Source organism: Microcebus murinus, chromosome 1 (genome assembly GCF_040939455.1).
Source record: "Microcebus murinus isolate Inina chromosome 1, M.murinus_Inina_mat1.0, whole genome shotgun sequence".
Lineage (NCBI taxonomy): Eukaryota > Metazoa > Chordata > Mammalia > Primates > Cheirogaleidae > Microcebus > Microcebus murinus.
In genome coordinates, this window is record NC_134104.1 from 68,707,354 (window position 1) to 68,730,832 (window position 23,479).

Here is a 23,479-nt window from a genome sequence, read left to right on the forward strand (position 1 = left end):
AATGAAATTCCTAAGGAGGTAAGGGATAATTTCAATACTTACGACCTTAGATGGAGCCTGAAAGAGAGGAATAACTGCAATAACTGCTATCCTCCTCCCTGTTTTAAGACAAGTAGAGCATAGGGAAGGTGCTGTGTGGTAGCATAGTTGGTAGGCAGAGCCCTGAGGAGTGCCATGGATCCTGGTCTGATGATCTCTATTTTCTTTATCCCTTAGAACTGGCTGTTTGAAATGAAATGGTAGCCATTGTAATTGTTTAAAAAAATTTATGGGAATTAATACAGTTATTTCAACATTAAGATTTCTAATCATTAATAGCAAAATCATGATTTTTAACCTGTGCTGCTTTTGCTACATTTTAGATCTGGTCACACACAAATTTCATTCATGAACCTGCTATTTTGCTAGACAGACCTTTTTTTTATTTCCTTAAGAGACAGAGTCTCGGTCTGTCACCCAGGGTGGAGTGCAGTAGTGCCATCATGGCTCACTGCAGCCTTGAACTGCTGGACTCAAACCATCCTCCTGCTCATCCTCCCAAGTAGCTTGGACTATAGGCCCTTTCCACCATGCCTGGCTAATTTTTTTTTTTTTTTTTGTAGAGACAGTGTTGCCCAGGCTGGTATGGAACTCCTGACCCCAAATGATCCTCGTGTTTTAGCTCCCAAAGTGCTGGGATTACAGACATGAGCCATGGCATCCAGCCAGACTTTAAAAATATATGCATGCTATGCCAAAGAAAAATGTTTACTGGTTATTCTTCTTAGTCACATGTCTTTTGCAGTCTGAAAATATTGTTTAGAACAATGGAAGAGACAGCTTAGTTTTGGTTAAAAATCAGGATCTGGGCTTAGTGGCTCATGTCTGTAGTCCCAGCAACTCTGGAGGCTGAGGCAGGAGGATTGTTTGAGCCCAGGAGTTCAAGGCTGCAGTGAATCATGATCATGCCACTCAACTCTAGCCTGGGTGACAGAGCAAAACCCTATCTCTGTTAAAAAATAATAATAAATAAAAGAACTGAATACCATACCAGTAAGAATATCTGAAAGTATTATTCCTCAAATCTCAGTAATGAACTGTCTCTGCAGATTTACACACGGTCTGTAATTGACCCTATTCCTGCACCAGTTGGTGATTCCGCTGTTGATGGTGGTGCCAAGTCTTCAGACAAACAGAAAAAGAAGACCAAGATGACAGATGAAGAAATTATGGAGAAATTAAGTATGTTACCTACATTTTACATTATTTTTAAATTATTAACAGTTCTTAAAACATTTGACCCATGTGTATTTTAATTTATACCTTATATTTTGACTTAAGGCATAAAGAATATTATTTTCATATAGGAACAATGGCTTCAATAAAAATTTAGTGAAGTCAAAATAATATTCCCATCTTTACCTGTTGATTAGTGCATTTGAAAGGTATAATGTGTTGATTCGGCCGGGCGCGGTGGCTCACGCCTGTAATCCTAGCTCTCTGGGAGGCCGAGGTGGGCGGATTGCTCGAGGTCAGGAGTTCGAAACCAGCCTGAGCAAGAGCGAGACCCCGTCTCTACTATAAATAGAAAGAAATTAATTGGCCAACTAATATATATAAAAAAAAATTAGCCGGGCATGGTGGCGAATGCCTGTAGTCCCAGCTACTTGGGAGGCTGAGGCAGGAGGATTGCTTGAGCCAGGAGTTTGAGGTTGCTGTGAGCTAGGCTGACGCCACGGCACTCACTCTAGCCTGGGCAACAAAGCGAGACTCTGTCTCAAAAAAAAAAAAAAAAAAAAATGTGTTGATTCATGAGTAGTGTCTCTGCAATAATCAGTATCTTTGGGGGCAATACTTTTTTCCTAAAAGCAAAATCTAAAGGATATATTCGGAAACCTTGTCAAAGGATGTTTGTACATATTTATACATACCTATAGCTTCTCAATATGAACCTGCAGAAACATCTTAAATAAGCAAACAAAACAACTTTTCTCTATAAATATAGTAGGCCTAAAATCTATTCCAGGGAAAATTTTTTTTTTCTCTTCTCCCTTTTAATCTGTCAACTATCATTGGCCTATGTCAAGTATTGGAAATAATATAAACAGTGCCAGGTGTAGAGGGTAGCAATGTCTGATCACAAGTTACAGCAACTATAGTTATAAAGAACATTGACCTAGAGAGATAAAGGAAAAGTACTTTAAGGGTGGGTTGTTTTAAACATTTATATGTTCTGTGTTTTTTTTTTTTCCCTTGATTTCTCAGTGCTTTGAAGTATAAACCTGTTTTTATTTTGGTATTCTATCAACATATATACTACTCCTTCTTGTAGAGGAGCTGCTGCTTAAAAAATAAATAAATAACTGGCTGAGCGAGGTGGCTCATGCCTATACTCCTAGCACTCTGGGAGGCCAGGCAGGCAGATTGCTCAAGGTCAGGGGTTTAAAACCAGCCTGAGCAGGCCGGGCGCTGTGGCTCACGCCTGTAATCCTAGCTCTTGGGAGGCCGAGGCGGGCGGATTGCTCAAGGTCAGGAGTTCGAAACCAGCCTGAGCAAGAGCGAGACCCCGTCTCTACTATAAATAGAAAGAAATTAATTGGCCAACTGATATATATAAAAAAAAAAAAATTAGCCGGGCATGGTGGCGCATGCCTGTAGTCCCAGCTACCCGGGAGGCTGAGGCAGAAGGATCACTCGAGCCCAGGAGTTTGAGGTTGCTGTGAGCTAGGCTGACGCCACGGCACTCACTCTAGCCTGGGCAACAAAGCGAGACTCTGTCTCAAAAAAAAAAAAAAAAAAAAAAACCAGCCTGAGCAAGAGCGAGACCCCATCTCTACTAAAAATAGAAAGAAAATTAATTGGCCAACTAAAATATATAGAAAAAATTAGCCAGGCATGGTGGCGCATGCCTGTAGTTGCAGCTACTCAGGAGGCTGAGGCAGACGGATAGCTTGAGCCCAGGAATTTGAGGTTGTTGTGAGCTAGACTGACGCCATGGCACTCTAGCCCAGACAACAGGGCCAGACTCTGTATCAAAATAAAAAAAACTAAAAATAAACTAAAACAGTGATTCTCATCAGTCAGTTGTGACCTTTAGCTATCACATCTCTTATCTTTTTGGTATCTTTTTGCCTCTTATTGTTGATCCTGTTCTTGTGCTTGTTGACTTGAGGTTGGGTACCTATGTAAACTTATTTATGTTAATTTCCTTGATATGTCCCTGTCTTTTTTTACCTTGAGCAAGTGAAAATTCAGTGTGGTTTTTCTTATGTTTTGACTTCCTGGTAACAAAAATATAAGTTATAGTTTTATGTCCGATCTCTTAATTCTAAAACCTATTTCTTAGTTGTAACTTTGAACTTTCCTAAAACAGATATGTGATTAGTTCCTGTTAGAGTAAAGTAAATATATTAAAAAATGGAAGATATACTGGAAGAGTCAGAAAAGCCATTTAGGGTTATTCATTTGGATATCATTCATTTATTTTTTCTAATAGTAAGTAGTTTGATAATGTCACCAATTTTTTTTTTTTTTTTTTTTGAGACAGAGTCTCACTCTGTCGCCCGGGCTAGAGTGCCATGGCGTGAGCCTAGTTCATAGCAACCTCAAACTCCTAGGCTCAAGCAATCCTTCTGCCTCAGCCTCCCGAGTAGCTGGGACTACATGCATGTGCCACCATGCCCGGCTAATTTTTTTTTTTCTATATTTTTAGTTGATCAATTAATTTCTTTCTTTTTTTTTTTTTTTTTTTTTTTTTTTTTTTTTTTTTTTTTGAGACAGAGTCTTACTTTGTTGTCCAGGCTAGAGTGAGTGCCGTGGCGTCAGCCTAGCTCACAGCAACCTCAAACTCCTGGGCTCGAGTGATCCTTCTGCTTCAGCCTCCCGAGTAGCTGGGACTACAGGCATGCGCCACTATGCCCGGCTAATTTTTTTTTTTATATATATATCAGTTGGCCAATTAATTTCTTTCTGTTTTTTATAGTAGAGACGGGGTCTCGCTCTTGCTCAGGCTGGTTTTGAACTCTTGACCTTGAGCAATCCGCCCGCCTCGGCCTCCCAAGAGCTAGGATTACAGGCGTGAGCCACAGCGCCCGGCCAATTTCTTTCTATTTTTAGTAGAGACAGGGTGTCGCTCTTGCTCAGGCTGGTTGCAAACTCCTGACCTTGAGGGATCCTCCCTCCTCGGCCTCCCAGAGTGCTAGGATTGCAGGCATGAGCCACTGCATCCGGCCAACGTCACCAATTTAATACATTTTAGTAGAGTAGAAAAGTAAACAATTTGGCTGTTTACCCTGGAATTGCCCAGTTTTAAATCTGAACATCTGAGAATCCAATTACTCTCAGAATGACAGTTTAGTCTTTCTAAAATGTGATCATTTTAGATCATTTAGATCATTTTAGATCACTTTTTTTTTGAAAAAGTGGTTAGAAGGTGTAACCTAATGGAAATAATGTGTCTGCTTACTTCTGATACTTTTAAACTTCTATTATGTATTTAAGTTTCTTTAGTGTTTTGTGTTTGAAACATTATTTTTAAAACTTAGCGCAGTGGCTCACACCTGTAATTCTAGCACTCTGGGAGGCTGAGGCGGGCGGATTGCTCGAGGTCAGGGGTTCGAAACCAGCCTGAGCAAGAGCAAGACCCCATCTCTACTATAAATAGAAAGGAATTAATTGGCCAACTAATATGTATCAAAAAAAATTTTTAAAAAATCCCCAAAACTTAGTATTATGTTTGAAAATTACTGTTCTAAAATCTTTGGAGTTTATTGAAAGGAATAGTGATATCAAAATTAATTTGCACTTAAAATGTTTGACTGAGCTTCTAAATTTTTATTGATTTTGTTTAAAATAGGAACTATTGTGAGCATAGGTGACCCTAAGAAAAAATATACAAGATATGAAAAAATTGGACAGGGGTAAGTATTTGTAACTATATTAACATAATATTCAGTACTTCCTAGGTATACAACATGGTATCTCTTTTGCATGCTGACATTGAGCACTTACAGTATTCTATGACTGGTACCCTTGGGGATTTATGTAAATAAATAATGTAGTTATTTCTGGATGCTGTTAAAAAAACTGTGCTAGTTAGCAATGACTTTATATCATTGTTTCTTAAATGTCATTTTCCATTGGTGATAAGGAATTCAGTAGATGGAAAAATTGTCCATAAAAAAGATAATAAGAATATTTGCTGCAGAATTATAGGCAATAAAAACATGCATTTAAATCATATCATTGAGTATTGATCTTTGAGTCTACTGATCTTCTGATTTTGTCCAGTAATTTATATTCTTAAACTACACTAACTAAACCGTTTTTTGTTGTTTGGAAGCAAATGAACATCTTAAATTTTTAATGTTATTAATCTCTGGAAAGTTTCTGTGAATTTAGAAAGGGGGAAGCTTAATTTAAGCCTTTTTTTAAGACTTCATATGAATTTCTTTTTAATAGCTAAATTCAATTGCAGCACTGGTTTTATAACAAAAAATTAAAAACTATCTTAATAATTTTTAGCATGGTAATGGATAAGTTGTATACTGAATAATAATAGTGAATGAACAAGCATAATATCTATCCATATGGATGCCCATCACAAATTCAGTGTTGAATAATAAAAACAAATTGCAGAAAAAAACATAAAATGAAACTGTATGAAGTTTAAAAGTTAGGCTAAGTATATTTTATGGAGATATATACCTATGTCCTTTGTAGTTAAAAGTATAAAGAAATGTGTACACATCAAATACAGGTTACCTTTGGGAGAAAGGAGGATGCTATCAGAAAGGGCAAACAAGAATCTTCAAATTTATTTGTAGTTCTTTGTTTCTTTAGCAGGGAAATATATCCATGAGTGTATGTTATATATTTTTTTCTTTTCTTTATCTTATTTTTCCCTATATTTTTGTAAATCTGAAATATTTCAAACATAAGTTTTGGCCACAAGGATTGCCTCTTTTTCTTCTTTTTTTCCATTTCCTTTTGTTTTTGCTTTTACTTCTTTTAAAGATGTTAGGTCATAAATGCTCCTTAATCCTTTTTCAATTGCTCTAAGTATAAAGTCTTTGAATATTATAAATTGCAGTGATTTAGAAACTTTAAATCTGGTTGTGTCTTTTTCCTCCCAGGGCTTCTGGTACAGTTTTCACTGCTACTGATGTGGCGTTGGGACAAGAGGTAGCTACTTTTACATACTTCTGAATGTTACCATTAGCCTTTCATATAGGAGGAAACTAGATAGAGCTGAGAATAATCAATAGAAATCTCTTTTTAGGTTGAACATGTTGAAAGAATTGTTCCATATAATTTTGTAGGACTTCTCTCATTAAAGGGAACAAAGAAGGCATGAGTTCAGTTTCATAAATACACAAATATTAAAAAATTATTTTCCTAGCTTGAAATGTAAAGAGGATTAGTTCCTGGTGCTGGACTGACCTTAGGTTTGTTAATCAACTTCAGTATAATTCTAGGCTGGTTGTACTTTGGGAGGATCACTTGAGGCCAGGAATTCAAAACTAGTCTGGGCAACATAGCAAAATCCTACCTCTATAAAACATAAGAAAAATTAGCTGGGCATGACGAATTTGAGGTTGTAGTGAGTTATGATCGTACCACTGTACTCCAGCTTGGGCAGCAGAGCAAGACACTGTCTCAAAAAAAAAAAAGTCTAAAAATATTTAGGCTTTATGTATTACAAAGCATTAATATATGTACCGATAATCTCACTGTGTGATACAATATGTGTACAATAAATTAAATTATTAACTGATTGGTGTTTGTAATTTTCTAGGAAACCTGTTCTGATTTTTTTCCATTCTGTTTTCATTATAGGTTGCAATCAAACAGATTAATTTACAGAAACAGCCAAAGAAGGAATTGATTATTAATGAAATTCTAGTGATGAAAGAATTAAAGAATCCCAACATAGTTAACTTCTTAGACAGGTAAATATGAGTATTTCTTAAACATTGGGATTAAAAATGTGGAAATTTTAAGTCTTACAGTTTGGGGAGGTTAGCCCCTTTATAGTAAAATGACAATGCTGAGAAGTAAAATTAATTTAAGGAGGAAGAGAAGAGGTAAAAATAGCACATTACAGTTTTAGAAAGTCCTTTCTCTACAAAGATACCACTTGGCAAGTGAGAGAAGGCAGTAAAATTAAAGAACTAGCTGATGATGTTATATTCATTGCAAATGATCAAAAGCAAAAACGTTAAGGAATGGCCAGCTGTGATTCATGTCTTGACTGACAGGTGACTGGACACATAGTTTTTAAACTTTTAGATCAATTTTTATTTTGGATACAATTTCAGGGGCAAATTGTATATGTCTATCAAAATCTCATTTAGCTTAGGAATTTATGTTAAATAATGGAACAAAAAACCAGAATAGAAAATTATGTGTATTATTATACCTGTGTTTTTATTTATTTTTATGTAATAATTCAGCAAAACAACTGTGGTGGGTTTTTTTTGTTTTTTGTTTTTTTTTGAGACAGAGTCTCGCTTTGTTGTCCAGGCTAGAGTGAGTGCCGTGGTGTCAGCCTAGCTCACAGCAACGTCAAATTCCTGGGCTCGAGCGATCCTTCTGCCTCAGCCTCCCGAGTAGCTGGGACTACAGGCATGCGCCACCATGCCTGGCTAATTTTTTATATATATATATCAGTTGGCCAATTAATTTGTTTCTATTTATAGTAGAGACGGGGTCTCGCTCTTGCTCAGGCTGGTTTTGAACTCCTGACCTTGAGCAATCCGCCCGCCTCGGCCTCCCAGAGAGCTAGGATTACAGGCGTGAGCCACCGCGCCCGGCCAAAACAACTGTGTTTTTATTTATTTTTTATTTATTTATTTGTATTATTTTTAACCCTCCTCTTCTACTGGAAACAACTGTGTTTTTAAAACAGTCACATAATATGAATGAAAGATGACTGACTAGTTGAAAACAATAATAGTGGTTGTATTGGAGATAGAGGATTATAGATGATTTTCTTGCTTCTGTATTTAAATTTGTTTAGAATAATGAAAATAACATATTTTGAGACTTAAGCTTTACTTATAGGGACCATGTTTATAGAAATAAACTTTTCTTGTACATGTCCCTACTTTGTGAAATAGTGTTTCAAGTCAGTATGCCATGGTGGTTAGGATAAGCTATAGGCTTTGGAATCATTGATACTTGGCTTGAGGTTAGGGTTCTGTCAGTTGGATGAGTTACTTAACCTTTCCAAGCCTCTGTCACTTTATTTGTATAACAGGACTAATAATGTCTGCCTTGTATGGTTATTTTAATTGAAATAACCTAAGTACACACCCAAACTATAGTTGTGGGCAAACTAATTTGAAGATGATTCAGCATCATAATGACCCTCAGTTTTATTTTTCTGTGCTGTTACATAGCACATTTTCACTTTGCTTCTTAGCTCTCAGGCTACCAGCTCTCTAGTTTTATTATTAGGGTGTTTAACATCTGAATTCTTCAACATAGAATACTATGCATTCACAAAAAATAAAATGTGAGTATATTTTGTATGCTCTATTTTTAGTTACCTGGTGGGAGATGAATTGTTTGTGGTAATGGAGTACCTTGCTGGTGGGTCCCTTACTGATGTTGTGACGGAAACCTGCATGGATGAAGCACAAATTGCTGCTGTATGCAGAGAGGTGGGTTTGCTCTCCTTTTGATATGTCACAGTGGTGAATAGTTAACAGGAGGTGAAAAAAGGAAAGTTTTTCTGCACAGGGTAATTATTAATATTGTTGTGTGAGATACTTTCTCTGTATACATTCTCTGCAAGTTACTGTATCTCCATACCATTTCATTCTACATGAGAGTTTCAGCTCTTTCTTTCAAATGTGAGATAATTTGGAAATGAATTATGGACCTCTAAAGAGCTGAATTCACAGGTAAATTTTAGTAGAGTGATCATGATCGTTTACCATCCAAATAGGACGCTTTCAGGCGTAAAAGGGCATAACATTAAAAATACACCACTCAGCAATGGAGGCTAGGGGCATCTTGGGGAAAAGCAGGACACATATTCACTTTAAGTATCAATAAGTCTGCTTCTGGCTTTATTGGGTTTACTGACATGAAGCAACTGTTGTTGAAGAAACTGTTCCTGGCCCCTTTTATCTATATCTAATCTTTTTCTGCAGATAGTTTAATTTAAAAGTTTATAAGATCAGGTGATGGATATCCTAAAAGCCCTGACTTGACCACTACACAGTCTTTGCATGTAACAAAATTACACATGTATTCCCTAAATATGAACATACAAAAAACAAATAAAAGGCAAATCTAAGCAAATAAATGTTTATCAGGCCGGGCGCAGTGGCTCATGCCTGTAATCCTAGCACTCTGGGAGGCAGAGGCAGGAGGATTGCTTGAGCTCAGGAGTTAGAGACCAGCCTGAGCAAGAGCGAGACCGCGGTCTCTACCAAAATAGAGAGAAATTAATTGGCCAACTAAAAATATATAGAAAAAATTAGCCAGGCATGGTGGCATGTGCCTGTAGTCCCAGCTACTCGGGAGGCTGAGGCAGGAGGATTGCTTGAGCCCAGGAGTTTGAGGTTTCTGTGAGCTACGCTGATACCATGGCACTCTAGCCCGGGCAACAGAGTGAGACTCTGTCGCAAAAAAAAGAAAAGAAAAGTTTATCAGATTATGTTATGTTTTCTGTGATTTGGCTTTCAAGAATTCTACAGTGACACATAAGTGAATTAAAACTTTGTTCATGTTACAATACATATCTTTTCATTTTTCAGCTTTCATTAAGATGTTAAATATTCTTTGAAAACTTTAATTCCAAGTTAATTGTGTTCTGCCTAAGGTTTTAGTACCTTTTTGGTTGAAAGAAGGAAAGAAGAACTCTTTAATAATTATTAATATGATATCTCTTAACAAAGAATGTTGATCACTTAAAAGCTGATAAATGAAGTTATTTATAATAAGTTTATTTTTCTAATACATTTTTTATAATTGACATAAAAATTAATTTGGGGAATTTTCTAATTGCTACTTGCTTGGTTTTCTTCTATGTGCCAAAATTTTTAAATTGTGACAAGTTTGTTTATTTGTGCAAGTATATTTCTGGGGCTTTGTTCTTTTTAAGGATCTGTTTAATGCCAGTAAGTGTAATGTAGTAACACCAGTTTATCTGTTTTTCCCTTAATAAATAATAGAAGATCTTGAATGAGATTTTTAGTTGTTTTAAATAATGTACAGACTTTATTTGTTCTAGTCTGATGGGAGTTGCTGTATTGTCATGGTAGTAAGAAATAAAAGCACAACTAACTTTTTCCAGGTTTACAACTTATGCTCTCAGTTTGTATTAAAAAACACTAGGGCAAGCAGGTTTTTGAAATGTTATCTCATTCTTGTATTTAAAAAAGGGATGAGTTTATCCTCACTTTTTGACTCAGTGCTTTCTGAAATGTGGCATAAGAGGAAAATTATTCTTTCATTATTTGTGTCCAGGTTGTGGTTAATAGAGCTTAATGTAAAATCCACCATAGATGAAATGGAGAAGACATTTTATATCACATTGATGAACAGCTGAATGAAACCAGGCCACTCAGAATCTCACCCACTTCCCAGTGGCTTACATTAATTAGACTTCTGAGTTTCTCAGATTCAAGTGGTAATGATCACAAGTTTATTCATTACTGTTGAAATGATTTCTGAAGAAGAAAATTTCTGAAGAAGAAGAGCTTGTGCATGTTTACCAAGTGCTGTACATCTTTAGGCATTTAAACCTGAAAAGGCCTAGAAATTATGTAGACCCATCCATCATTTTATAAGTGAGACTATTAAAGACTGAGTTGTATTCTCAGAGTTTTCAGTGGCAGAGAAAAGACTAGATACATACGTAATGAGTGCGATGCACAGCGTCTGGGGGATGGACACGCTCGAAGCTCTGACTGGGTGGGGGGGAGGTCAAGAGCAATAGATGTAACCTAGACTTTGTACTCCCATAATATGCTGAAATTTTTTTAAAAAGACATTACTTAATAATGTCTCTGGTTGTAACAAAATCGCACATGTACAAGATGAGTGGGTATACATCTAATTAAGGCATCTTATTTTCACAACTTTGCATATGAGAAGATTTTTTTCTTTATAAATATAAATATTAGAAGGTCTTCTGCTGGATACTAGAGGTAGTGTTCAAGCCATAACTACTGTATGTGCACCTCCCTTAGACTTTTCAGGGACTGTTTAATTAATAGGTGTTTTTCTTCTCTTCAGTGTTTACAGGCATTGGAGTTTTTACATGCTAATCAAGTAATCCACAGAGACATCAAAAGTGACAATGTGCTTTTGGGGATGGAAGGATCAGTTAAACTTAGTGAGTAACAAATGAACAAATATTTGTTGTTATAATTTTCTGTCTTTTGTTTTCAAAAACTCTTCTACTATTAATATTTTTATGATTTAATATATGAAGGGGTGGGAATCTGGTGGTAAAGAATATGGACTCTTAACTAGACAGCCTGGGTTTAAATAGTAGAACAACACTTGCTGAATAATTTTGGGCAAGTTATTTAATCTCTTTGTGTCTAATTTCTCATTTGTTCAATAAGGAAAATAATAATACCTATCTTAGAGAACTCTTTGGAGGATTAAAACTTTTAAGTGCTAAGGAACACTGCCTGGGACTATTGTAATGTTGATGCTGTCTTACAGAGATGAACTTGAATTTGTTTCTGCCATCTGTTAAAGTTGTTCTTCTCACCATGCTGTTCAGCCTTTCAATTCTGTAGAGCATGGCCTAATGAGAGGAGGGCTATATGACCCTGACTTCTGGGATGACAAGGAAAAAAATTCCATGTAAACCACTTTCTGTGTTTATCTTCTATATCAGACATGGTAGAGTCATGAAAAAGTCCTGAGCCACTCTTTCTCTGCTGGCTTTAATCTTGCTTCCTTCCAAACTATGCCCTCTGGAGGATTCAACTCAACCCTTATGGAGGGTTCTCCAATTTTGCAACATTCAAAAAATTTCTTAGATCAAGAAACAAAAAACTTTCTTCTGTTCCACTAGAGGATTTGGCTCCTTTTTCAAAAACTCTTTTATTTTTAAACTACATCCTCCCACAGTTATTCAATCAGGTTTTTTTTGAGACAGAGTCTCATGGGCTCAAGCAATCTTGCTGCCTCAGCCTCCCGAGTAGCTGGGACTACAGGCATGCGCCACCATGCCCGGCTAATTTTTTCTCTATATATAAGTTGGCCAATTTCTTTTTATTTTTAGTAGAAACGGGGTCTCACTCTTGCTCAGGCTGGTCTTGACCTCCTGACCTCAAGCAATTAGCCCACCTCGGCCTCCCAGAGTGCTAGGATTACAGGGGTGAGCCACAGCACCCGGCCAAGATTGGTAATCTTTAAGTAATCTTAGTGGACAAATTCTCATACATTTTTGGTGAATATACATGTAAACTGATTTAGACTTTTTTGAACATTTTTTCCTGGTTTTGTCACTTAATAGATGTATGACCTTAGTAAGTTATCTTTAAGTTGTTTATATATGTATGTCTCAGTTTCCACATTTGTAAAATTGTAATAATTATAATAATGTACCTATCTCATGTGGTTATAATGAGGATTAGATATCTTAATTCTTATAAGGCACTTGGAACAGTGCCAGGCCTATTATAAGCACTCAGTTTAGCTATAAATATTATTATTTGACCAAATAATTATTGTTTTAGAATTCTGTCCTCTAGACATACTGAACTTTTATAAAACTACAGTAAGTACAAGGTTATTCTCTGCAACATTGTAAAGAAAAACTAAAACCTTCTTAAGTGTTAAGCAATAAGGGAATAGTTAATTAAAATATTTTTATATTTTGTAGTTTTTTTGTTTTTCTTTTTGTTTTTGTTTTTTGAGACAGAGTCTCACTCTGTTGCCCAGGCTAGAGTGCCGTGGTATCAGCCTAGCTCACAGCAACTTGAAACTCCTGGACTCATGTGATCCTCCTGCCTCAGCCTCCCGAGTAGCTGGGCTACAAGCACCACCATGCCCCACTAATTTTTTCTCTATATATTTTTAGTTGGCCAATTAATTTCTTTGTATTTTTGGTAGAGACGGGGGTCTTGCTCTCGCTCAGGCTGGTTTCGAACTCCTGACCTGGAGCTATCCTCCCGCCTCTGCCTCCCAGAGTGCTAGGATTATAGGCGTGAGCCCCACGCCTGGCCTTACAGTTTTTAAAATGAGACAGATTATTATGTACTAATATGGAAAGAGCTCTAAAAATAAACAAGTTTTAAAAACAGTTTACAAAATAGCCTAATTGGGTAAAACAAAACAAACAATTCAAAGATATTATTCATACATATATAAATGCATAACAGAAGGTCTAAAGTTTATAAATCTAGATGTTAACAGTGGTTACATATGGAATAGAATGGGTTTAATAGTGGAAGGAAGGAAAAAATTCTAAATACTAATCCTGACTTTCCCTCCAAATTAACATTGAATACTACACAAGGGATCCATGCCAGGCTGGAGGTGGTGGCTCACGCCTATAATCCTAGCACTCTGGGAGGCTGAGGCGGGAGGATCCCTCAAGGTCAGGAGTTCGAAACCAGCCTGAGCAAGAGTGATTCCCCATCTCTACTAAAAATAGAAATTAATTGGCTAACCAAAAATATATAGAAAGAATTAGCCGGGGATGGTGATGCGTGCCTGTAGTCCTAGCTACTCGGGAGGCTGAGGCAGCAGGATTGCTTAAGCCCATGAGTTTGAGGTTGCTATGAGCTAGGCTGACACCACAGCAGTCCAGCTCAGGCAACAGAGTGAGACTCTGTCTCAAAAACAAAAAAAAAAAAGTGAGAGTATGTAACATCATCAAAATATTTTACACTCAGTCAGGCACGGTAGTGCACACCTATAGTCCCAGCTGAGGCAGGAGAATAGCTTAAGCCCAGGAGTTCAAGGCCAGCTTGGGCAACACAACAAAACTCTGTCTCTTAAAAAAAATTTTTTTTTTTTTTATATGTCTTCTTTTTTTTTTTTTTTTTTTGAGACAGAGTCTCACTTTGTTGCCCAGGCTAGATTGAGTGCCATGGCGTCAGCCTAGCTCACAGCAACCTCAAACTCCTGGGCTCAAGCGATTCTGCTGCCTCAGCCTCCCAAGTAGCTGGGACTACAGGCATGCACCACCATGCCCGGCTAATTTTTTCTATATATATTAGTTGGCCAATTAATTTCTTTCTGTTTATAGTAGAGACGGGGTCTCGCTCTTGCTCAGGCTGGTTTCGAACTCCTGACCTTGAGCAATCCGCCCGCCTCGGCCTCCCAGAGAGCTAGGATTACAGGCGTGAGCCACCGCGCCTGGCCAAAAAATTTTTTTAAACCCCATTCTAGTTTATTTTATGAGTAAAATCTTAAAAACAAGAGGCTGAGTAGTCAACACATAATTATGTCATCTGAAGTGAATTCTCTTGATAAAAACCATCCATGGAAACCTTTAACTCTAGATGTTTTGTTTTGTTTTGTTTTATAGCTGACTTTGGTTTCTGTGCCCAGATCACCCCTGAGCAGAGCAAACGCAGTACCATGGTTGGAACGCCGTATTGGATGGCACCAGAGGTGGTTACACGGAAAGCTTATGGCCCTAAAGTTGACATATGGTCTCTGGGTATCATGGCTATTGAGATGGTAGAAGGAGAGCCTCCATACCTCAATGAAAATCCCTTGAGGGTAAGATCAGTTAAACACTAACTCTATTGTAAGAAAAATACTTTTCTTTAAAACATTTAGTTAGGACTTACTTGTTCCAGGCCCTGGCCAAGAATTTAAGGTAGAAAAAGTTGATAAAACCTATTGTCGTCCTTACTCTGCATCTAAAAATAATTTGCCTTCTAAGTTAGTGAGTTAAACTTGTTAGGTAAAGAGTTAATAGAAGTAAGCTGTATGATTTCTTATTTTAAATATAAAGTTTGGCTTTAGCTCTCTTTCTCTAAATCTCTTTTTCTTCTTCTTTTAAGTGACCATATATGGCTAAGCATTATTAGTTATTAAAGAAATGCAAATCAAAACCACAAGATACCACTTCACACCTACTAGAATAGTTGTAATTAAAAAGAAAATAATAAGTGTTGGTGAGAATGTGGAGAAATTGGAACGCTTATACATTTCTGGCAGGAATAAAAAATGGTGCAGCTGGTTTGGAAAACAATTTCACAAAAGGTTAATACTGAGTTACCATATGACCTAGCAGTTCCTATGCTCGGTACATATCGAAGAGAATTATAGGCATACATCCACATTAAAACTTACACGTGAATGTTCATAGCAGCATTATTCATGATAGCTAAAATGTGGAACCAGCCCAAGTGTCTTTTCACCTGATGAACAGTGGAATACTATATGGGCACAGAAAGGAAATAAGTACTGATACATGTTGTGACATTGAAGCTTGAAAGTATTACACTAAGTGAAAGAAACCAGACAACAGATGGCTTTGAATTTTGATGCTCTTTTTCCTGATATTTTCCATCCCATTGTCAAAGATTTCCATTTCAAGTGAGCAGTTAAAGTACTTTTATAGTAATAATTAATTTGGAACACTTTTCAGAACAATTTTTAAAACTGTCTAATTTCAGTCATTTAGCCAATATTGACTTGAGTACCTGCCATGTGCCAGACACTATAACCAACAAAAATGCTTGCCCTCATAGAATTTACATTCTATTGGGAGAAGAGAGACAATAAATAAAATAAATCAGATATAAATAATTTGTAGTATATTAAACAATGCTGGTGCTCGGATAGGCAGGGAGAGAATCAGGGTATTTGCTTTCAAAAGGGTGCTTGCTTCGCTGAGGCAACATTTGCGCACAAGAGGTAAGAGAGTAATTCTTACCTAGGGAAAGAACCTTCCAAGCAGAAGAAATAGCAAGTACAAAAGTCCCAAAGCAGGAGCATTAGTGGTGCATTCATAGATCATTAAGGATTCCAGCACAACTAGAATGCATTGAACAAACAGCAGGAAATAAGGTAGATCAATGAAAAAATGAGGCCAAAGTATGCAGTGCCTGTGAGGCCTGTAGAAGGATTCTGGCTTTTACGCTAGGTAAAATGGACAAACCATTAGAGAGTTTGAGCACAGGAGTAAATTGGTGTTACTTACATTTTAATAGGATTTATCTGGCTACTTTGTTGAGAAGAGATTCTCAAGGAAGGCAAAGACAGAAGCAGGAAGACCAGTTAGGAGGCTGTTGTAATAATTCAGGCAAGAAATGATGGTAGTTTAAACCAGGATAGTAACAGTGGAGGTGATAAAAAGTGATGGGATTCTGGATATATTTTGAAAGGAGTGTCTGTGAGAGAGAAAATAAGACCCAAAGGGAACTATTCCCAAGTAACTTAACTGTATCCGTGAACAAAGCTCAAGAATGTTTATAGGACTGCAGCTATAGTCATGAGTATGCTCAGGCTTCAGAAGAGGCTTACCTGCAGTGTCCTCTGTTGTGGCAAAAGGTCTGGTTGAACCCCAGTGAGACCAGTGAAATCACCAATGCCAGCTCCCATCAACAAACAGGTCCAGAAGTGGATCAGAAATGGGCTAATCTGTGATCAATCTGTGACTGTCCATTGCCAGGCTCAATCCAGAAAAAAAGTTTGGCCCACAGGAAGGTCAGGCCTATGGGCATAGGTAAGTGAAAGGGTACTGCCAATGTTCAAGTGCCAGAAAAGGTAACCTGGGTGAGGAGGATGAGAATTCTGTTGCTCAGAAGATACCATGACTTTGCCGGACACAGTGGCTCATGCCTTTAATCCCAGTGACTCAGGAGGCTGAGGCAGGAGAATTGCCCAAAGCTAGGAGTTTGAGCCCAGCCTGGGCAACGTAACAAGACCTCATCTCTGAAAAAATAAGAAAAATTAGCCAGGTATGATGATGCATGCCTATAGTCCTAGCTACTCAGGAGACTATAACAGGAGGATCACTTGAGTCCACCAGTTCAAGTGTTGAGCTGTGATCGTGCCACTGCACTATATCCTGGGTGACAGAGCAAGACTTTATCTCTTGATAAAAAGAAGGAAAAAAAAAAAAGAACATTTGGTGAATCTAAGAAGATTTACTACCACATATATCAGAACCTGTACCTGAAGGTGAAGGTATTCAAAAACAAATTCTCAGGAAACATATCCAAAGCTGAAGGCTGACAAGTCCAGCAAGAAGCTCAGACTGGGTCTCACAGGTCTGTGACCAGGAAAGTATACAAGCTCCGTGAAGAGTGCCTCCAAGGCCAAAAAGGAAGAAGTCATCGATACTCTGTCCAAAGAGGAAGAAACAAAGAAATAAAACTCTGCCTCTCTAGTCTGTATGTAGTAGCCTTGGCAATTACGTAGATCAGTCGTTCAAATAAAACAAAACTTTATCTGCCTGAGGGAGGGGGGAGATTATTTATAGGGATACAGAAATAGCCAAGACCCAGCAAGCATCCAAAGTTTACCAGGAGGCAAAGGAGCAGGAAACTGCAGCCCATAATGAGGAGAAAAACTAATCAAATAACCCAGAACTGACACAGATAAAATAATTAGCATACAAGGCCACTAAGACAATTTTTTACAACTGCATTCCAGGTGTTGAAGCAGTTAAATAGAGACATTTGAAAAGTGTATATTTCTAAAAACCTAAAGCAGATTTACATATGGAAACTCCAATGTTTGAGATCGGATTAATGGCAGATTATACATTGCAGCAATAAACACTATCCAAAATCAAAGTGAAAGGACAGCAGTGAAATTTTAAAAAATGAAATAGCATCAGTGAGCAGTGAGACAACTTCAGATGTTCTAATATGTGTAATAAAGTTTTGAGTATAACTAACTCCCCACTCCTTAATTTGGAACTGCACCTAGTGACTCCTTTCCAAAGAGTACAGTATTGGGGGTGAGTGTGGGGGGAACTTTACAGTGGAGAAACCTGACAGGTACCACTTTAGCCACGTGGTAAGGTCATCATCAACAGTCATAAGTCATGTTGATAGTATGTATCCTTGCAATGAAATACCTTGCAATGAAAATGGCACTCTTAATTCTGTGGTCTTCCTCCCCAAAACCCATCATCTCAGTCTGATCGTGAGAAAAGCATCAAATTCCAGTAGAGGGGCATCCTACATATAACATAATATCTGACCAGTATGTCAGAGTTGTCAAGGTCATCAAATACTCAGGAAGTCTGAGAAATTGTTACAACCAAGAGGAATCTAGTGAGATATGACAACTAAATGTAATGTGGTATCCTGGAATAGAAAAAGAATGGGAAAGTGAATGAAATAGGGAAATCTAGTATAATTGCTGAAAGCATCAAGGGCCCATGTGAGATAAGTAGATGTGAATTTTTATGTGATGCCAATTAGCATGGATATATGTTTTTCTCCCACTGAGCTATTATAGGTAACCAGCAAAGAGTAGGTAGAGTTTTAGCCACATTTAACTACGTGAATGCTATGAGGTGAGAGAGGATCAAGGAAGTGATCATGTGAAAGGAATGACGGACATTGGAAAGATGGATGGGATTTAGGTCCCAGTAGAGTCAGAGAATTGCTGGTGTTAAGGTACTAGGAACGAAAAGGATAGGAAGTAGAGTACAACTGAGATTTAAGGGTAATGGTTGTTGTTACTGACAAGGTATAGGGTGTGACCATGGGTTTGTGTGGCTAAAAGACAAGAGCATCAGAGAAGAGGAGGTCAAGAAACTGTAATGTGTATCTATGTAGCTATTGAAATCACCACAAAGTATAACAGGAGTAATGTTAGAGATAAGGATGTGGAAGGAACTGTTTATTCTCTTGAAGGAGTAAGGGGAGGACCTCGGGTTTGGTAGTTATTTGGAATAAGGACAGGTAGATATGCATTTGAAAGCTGGGAGTTACAGAAGAAGAGAGAGAGATTTCATAGAGCAGTGAAGAGCCAAAAGGACATTTATTTCATCTGCAGGCCCAGAGTTGTGGAAGAGAAGAAAGCCACCGCTAGAGAGCACTGTAGATGAAAGTAAGGCGAATGAACAGAGTCCTGTGAGCGTTAGAATGGAGAGGGATGAAGAAATGCCTGCCATCTCAGAGACAGTTTCTTAGAATGAAATTTTTAAATGAGAAATTTGGGAGAAATATGTGAAGAGAAGTTAACTTAGGTGACAAGGAAATGGGCACGCTTAAACGCTTATTGTTTGTGTGTAAATTGGGATCCTTTTTTATGGCATTTTGGCAATGCAGCAGAAACCTTAAATAATTCAGGAGAAAATCTAGTTGACCTTGAATTTGGACCTTGAATTTGGTGATGTTTTTAGATACAAAACCAAAAGCATAATCCATGAAAGAATAAATTGGACTTTGTCAAAATCTTCTGCTTTGTTAATGAGATGACAAGTCATAGACTACAAGAAAATATTTGAAAAACACCTAGATGATAAAAAGTACTTGTATCCAAAATATACAAAGAACTCTTAAAGCTCAACAGTAAAACAAACAACCCAATTTAAAAATGGGCAAAAGATGGCCGGGCGCTGTGGCTCACGCCTGTAATCCTAGCTCTTGGGAGGCCGAGGCGGGCGGATTGCTCAAGGTCAGGAGTTCAAAACCAGCCTGAGCAAGAGCGAGACCCCGTCTCTACTATAAATAGAAAGAAATTAATTGGCCAACTGATATATATATAAAAAAATTAGCCGGGCATGGTGGCGCATGCCTGTAGTCCCAGCTACCCGGGAGGCTGAGACAGAAGGATCACTTGAGCCCAGGAGTTTGAGGTTGCTGTGAGCTAGGCTGATGCCACGGCACTCACTCTAGCCTGGGCAACAAAGCGAGACTCTGTCTCAAAAAAAAAAAAAAAAAAAAAAAAAAATGGGCAAAAGATCTGAGCAGACAACCCACCAAAGAAGGTGCACAGTTGGCAAATAAGTATATGAAAAGAGCTCATCATCATGTAATTAGGGAATTGCTAAATTAAAACAGCAGTGGGGTGGGCGTAGTGGCTCATGCCTGTAATCCTAGCACTCTAGGAGGCCATGATGGGAGGATCGCTTGAGCTCAGGAGTTCGAGACCAGTCTGAACAAGAGCGAGACCCCCGTCTCTACTAAAAAATAGGAAGAAATTAGCTGTACAACTAAAAATATATGTAGAAAAAATTAGCCAGGCATGGTGATGCATGCCTGTAATCCCAGCTACTCGGGAGGCTGAGGCAGGAAGATCACTTGAGCCCAGGAGTTTGAGGTTGCTGTGAGCTAGGCTGATGCCACGTCACTCTAGCCCAGGCAACAGAGTGAGACTCTGTCTCAAAAAAAACAAAAAACAAAACAACCATGAATACTATCACACACCCTATTAAAATGGTCAAATTTCAAAAAACTGACAGTACCAAATGCCAGGTAAGGATATGGAGCAACAGAAACTCTGATTTATTGCTAGCGAGAATGCACCACTCTGGAAGAAAATTTGGCAGTTTCCTGCAAAACTAAACATAATCTTACCATGTGACCTAGCAATCATGCTTCTAGTATTTACCTAAATGAGTTGAAAACTTATGTCTTCATAAAAACCTACACACAAATGTTTATAGCATCAAATGTTTATAGCATTATTCATAATTGCCAAAAACTAGAAGTAACCAAGATAGCCTTCAAAAAGTGAATATATAGGCTTGTGGCACATGCATACAATGGAATATTATTCATTGACAAAAGGAAATAAGCTATCATGCCACAATTTGGAAGAACTTTAAATGCAAATTGCGGGCCAGGCATGGTGGCTCACGCCTGTAATCCTAGCACTGAGAGGCCAAGGCAGGCGGATTGCTCAAGGTCAGGAGTTCAGAACCAGCCTGAGCAAGAGTGAGATCCTGTCTCTACTAAAAATAGAAAGAAATTAATTGGCCAACTAAAAATATGTAGAAGAAATTAGCTGGGCATGGTGGCGCATGCCTGTAGTCCCAGCTACTCGGGTGGCTGAGGCAGGAGGATGGCTTGAGCCCAGGAGTTTGAGGTTGCTGTGAGCTAGGCTGACACCACGGCACTCTAGCCTGGGCAACAGAGTGAGACTGTCTCAAAAAAAAAAAAAAGTGCAAATTGCTTAGTAAAAGAATCCAGCCTAAAAAGGCTACATGCTAATATGATTCCAACTCAAGAGAGTAAAAAAAACCAGTGGTTGTGGGTTGTGGAGAGGATGAATTTGGGGATCTTGAAGGCAGTGAAATTATTTTGTATGATATTAAATGGTAGATACATGACAATTCACTGTCAAAACCCATAGAGTAGCTGGGCATAGTGGCACAAGCCTGTAGTCCCAGCTACTCAGGAGGCTGAGGCAAGAGGATCACTTGAGCCCAGGAGTTCAAGGCTGCAATGAGCTATGATTGTAACACTGTACCCTGGGCAACAGAGCCAGATCTTCCTCTCAGAAAAAACAAAAAAACCCAAAAAAACTCATAGAAGTATGTAATACAAAGAATGAACCATAATATAAACTATGGGCTTAGTTTAATAGAAATGTGTTAATATTGGTTCGTCACAGGTGTACCATATAGTATAATGTAAGATATTGATAATAAGGGAAACTGGGGGTGTTTTTGTTGGAACTCTGAATCTGCTCAGTTTTCTGTAAACCTCAAACCTCTTAAAAGTCAATTAAAAAATTATTCCATTTCTAGAAATTTAAAGGAAATAATCAGAAATATAAGGATTTTCTAAAGGGGATTTATTAAATTATGAAACATCCATATAATGCACTACCATGTTTCCCTGAAAATAAGACAGGGTCTCATATTTGTTTTTCCTCAAGAAGATACCCTACGGCTTATTTTTGGAGGGTGTGTTTTTTTTTAAGTACGGTACAACAATCTACATTTATTCAAATATAGCTAAGTCGTCATCTTCTGGAACATCATCATAACTCTCCAAACCCCGAGTTCCATCCTGAATTTCTTACGACTCTATTTCCTTTAGAACCATTGGCCCCAATCTCCCATGTCAAGCAATAGAGCTCTCATGGGTCAGATGAGAAGGGCTGCTCGCCTTCTTTACTCCTCCAAGATGAAATGCATGGGTTGTGCAGATATGCTGCGTAGCCACACCCATCACTAGGGCTTATTTTCGGGGCAGGGCTTATATTGGGCAAATGCTTAGAAATCCTGCTAGGGCTTATTTTATGGGTCTTATTTTTGGGGAAACATGGTATGTATGTTAGCCATTAAAATAATTGTGTAGATATTATTAGTAATGATGAGGCTGGGATATAATAAATTTTTTAAAATATTTCAACAAATCCTATTGTTTTGAGTAATATATATGACTTGAAAAATGCTTGAGAACAGTAAACCAGATGGTTGATGGTGGTTGTGGTCATTTTTCTTTATACCTTTAAGTATTATACTTGGTTTGGTTTTTTAGGCATTATGTATTGCATTTATACTACAACCCCAAAAATGTGGAGCTGATTTTGGAAAAAGAACTTAGGAAAATGTAACATCTAAAAATAAAGGAAATATTAAATCTAAATGGGTAGAGATAATGATAACCTCATTTACATATTTATACTGATTTTCTTTAAAGAAGTAAGAGTTTCATAAACTTTATAAAATCCTCTCTCACTTTGTTGTTCTACCTTGAGTATGTCAAAGGTGTTTTTCTATTATTTAGGCCTTATACCTGATAGCAACTAATGGAACCCCAGAACTTCAGAATCCAGAGAAACTTTCCCCAATATTTCGAGATTTCTTAAATCGATGTTTGGAAATGGATGTGGAAAAAAGGGGTTCAGCCAAAGAATTGTTACAGGTAAATTTGGAGGGATTCCATTTTTGGAAAAAGTTGACTTTTTAGAGTAATCAACGGTAACCCTATTAACCAATCACAGGGTTAATAATCATATTTCACTATTAATCACCAGCAGTATGGCAGCTGCTGCATTTTAGGGTTTCATCTACTGGAAATAGAATTCTGATAATACCATAATGTTAAGTTTTTGCATATTATCAACTTTCAGACCTGTTTGTGGCTGGCATGTGTATATCTGTGGATTATTTAAGTGTAGATCTTATGATATTACAAAAACTAAAACAGGCCTGGCACGGTGGCTCCCGCCTATAATCCTAGCGCTCTGGGAGGCCAAGATGGGAGGATCGCTCAAGGTCAGGAGTTCGAAACCAGCCTGAGCAAGAGCAAGACCCCCATCTCTACTAAAAATAGAAAGAAATTAAAAAAGAAAAATAAACAACAACAAAAAAATTAATTGGCCAACTAAAAATATATAGAAAAAATTAGCTGGGCATAGTGGTGCATGCCTGTAGTCCCAGCTACTTGGGAGGCTGAGGCAGGAGGATTGCTTGAGCCCAGGAGTTTGAGGTTGCTATGAGCTAGGCTGATGCCACGGCACTCTAGCCCAGAAAACAGAGTGAGACTCTGTCTCAAAAAAAAAAAGAACTAAAACAACTGTTTTCAACTATAAAAGTATGTGTTGATTATGTTGGCTTTATACAGTATTGAAAGAT

The 23,479-nt window shown here is 37.7% G+C and overlaps 1 protein-coding gene across 2 annotated transcripts in view; it reads left to right on the top strand.

The window, feature by feature from the left end:
• PAK2 (p21 (RAC1) activated kinase 2) overlaps positions 1-23,479 on the top strand; it is a 96,608-nt gene that overhangs the window by 70,377 nt on the left and 2,752 nt on the right. For both annotated transcript variants that reach the window (XM_012780328.3, XM_012780327.3), the window contains 8 exons: positions 1,089-1,221; positions 4,835-4,898; positions 6,114-6,162; positions 6,817-6,929; positions 8,528-8,645; positions 11,233-11,332; positions 14,495-14,691; positions 22,629-22,766. In XM_012780328.3, coding sequence (XP_012635782.1) covers positions 1,089-1,221; positions 4,835-4,898; positions 6,114-6,162; positions 6,817-6,929; positions 8,528-8,645; positions 11,233-11,332; positions 14,495-14,691; positions 22,629-22,766 — 912 coding nt within the window. The remainder of the gene's footprint in view (positions 1-1,088; positions 1,222-4,834; positions 4,899-6,113; positions 6,163-6,816; positions 6,930-8,527; positions 8,646-11,232; positions 11,333-14,494; positions 14,692-22,628; positions 22,767-23,479) is intronic.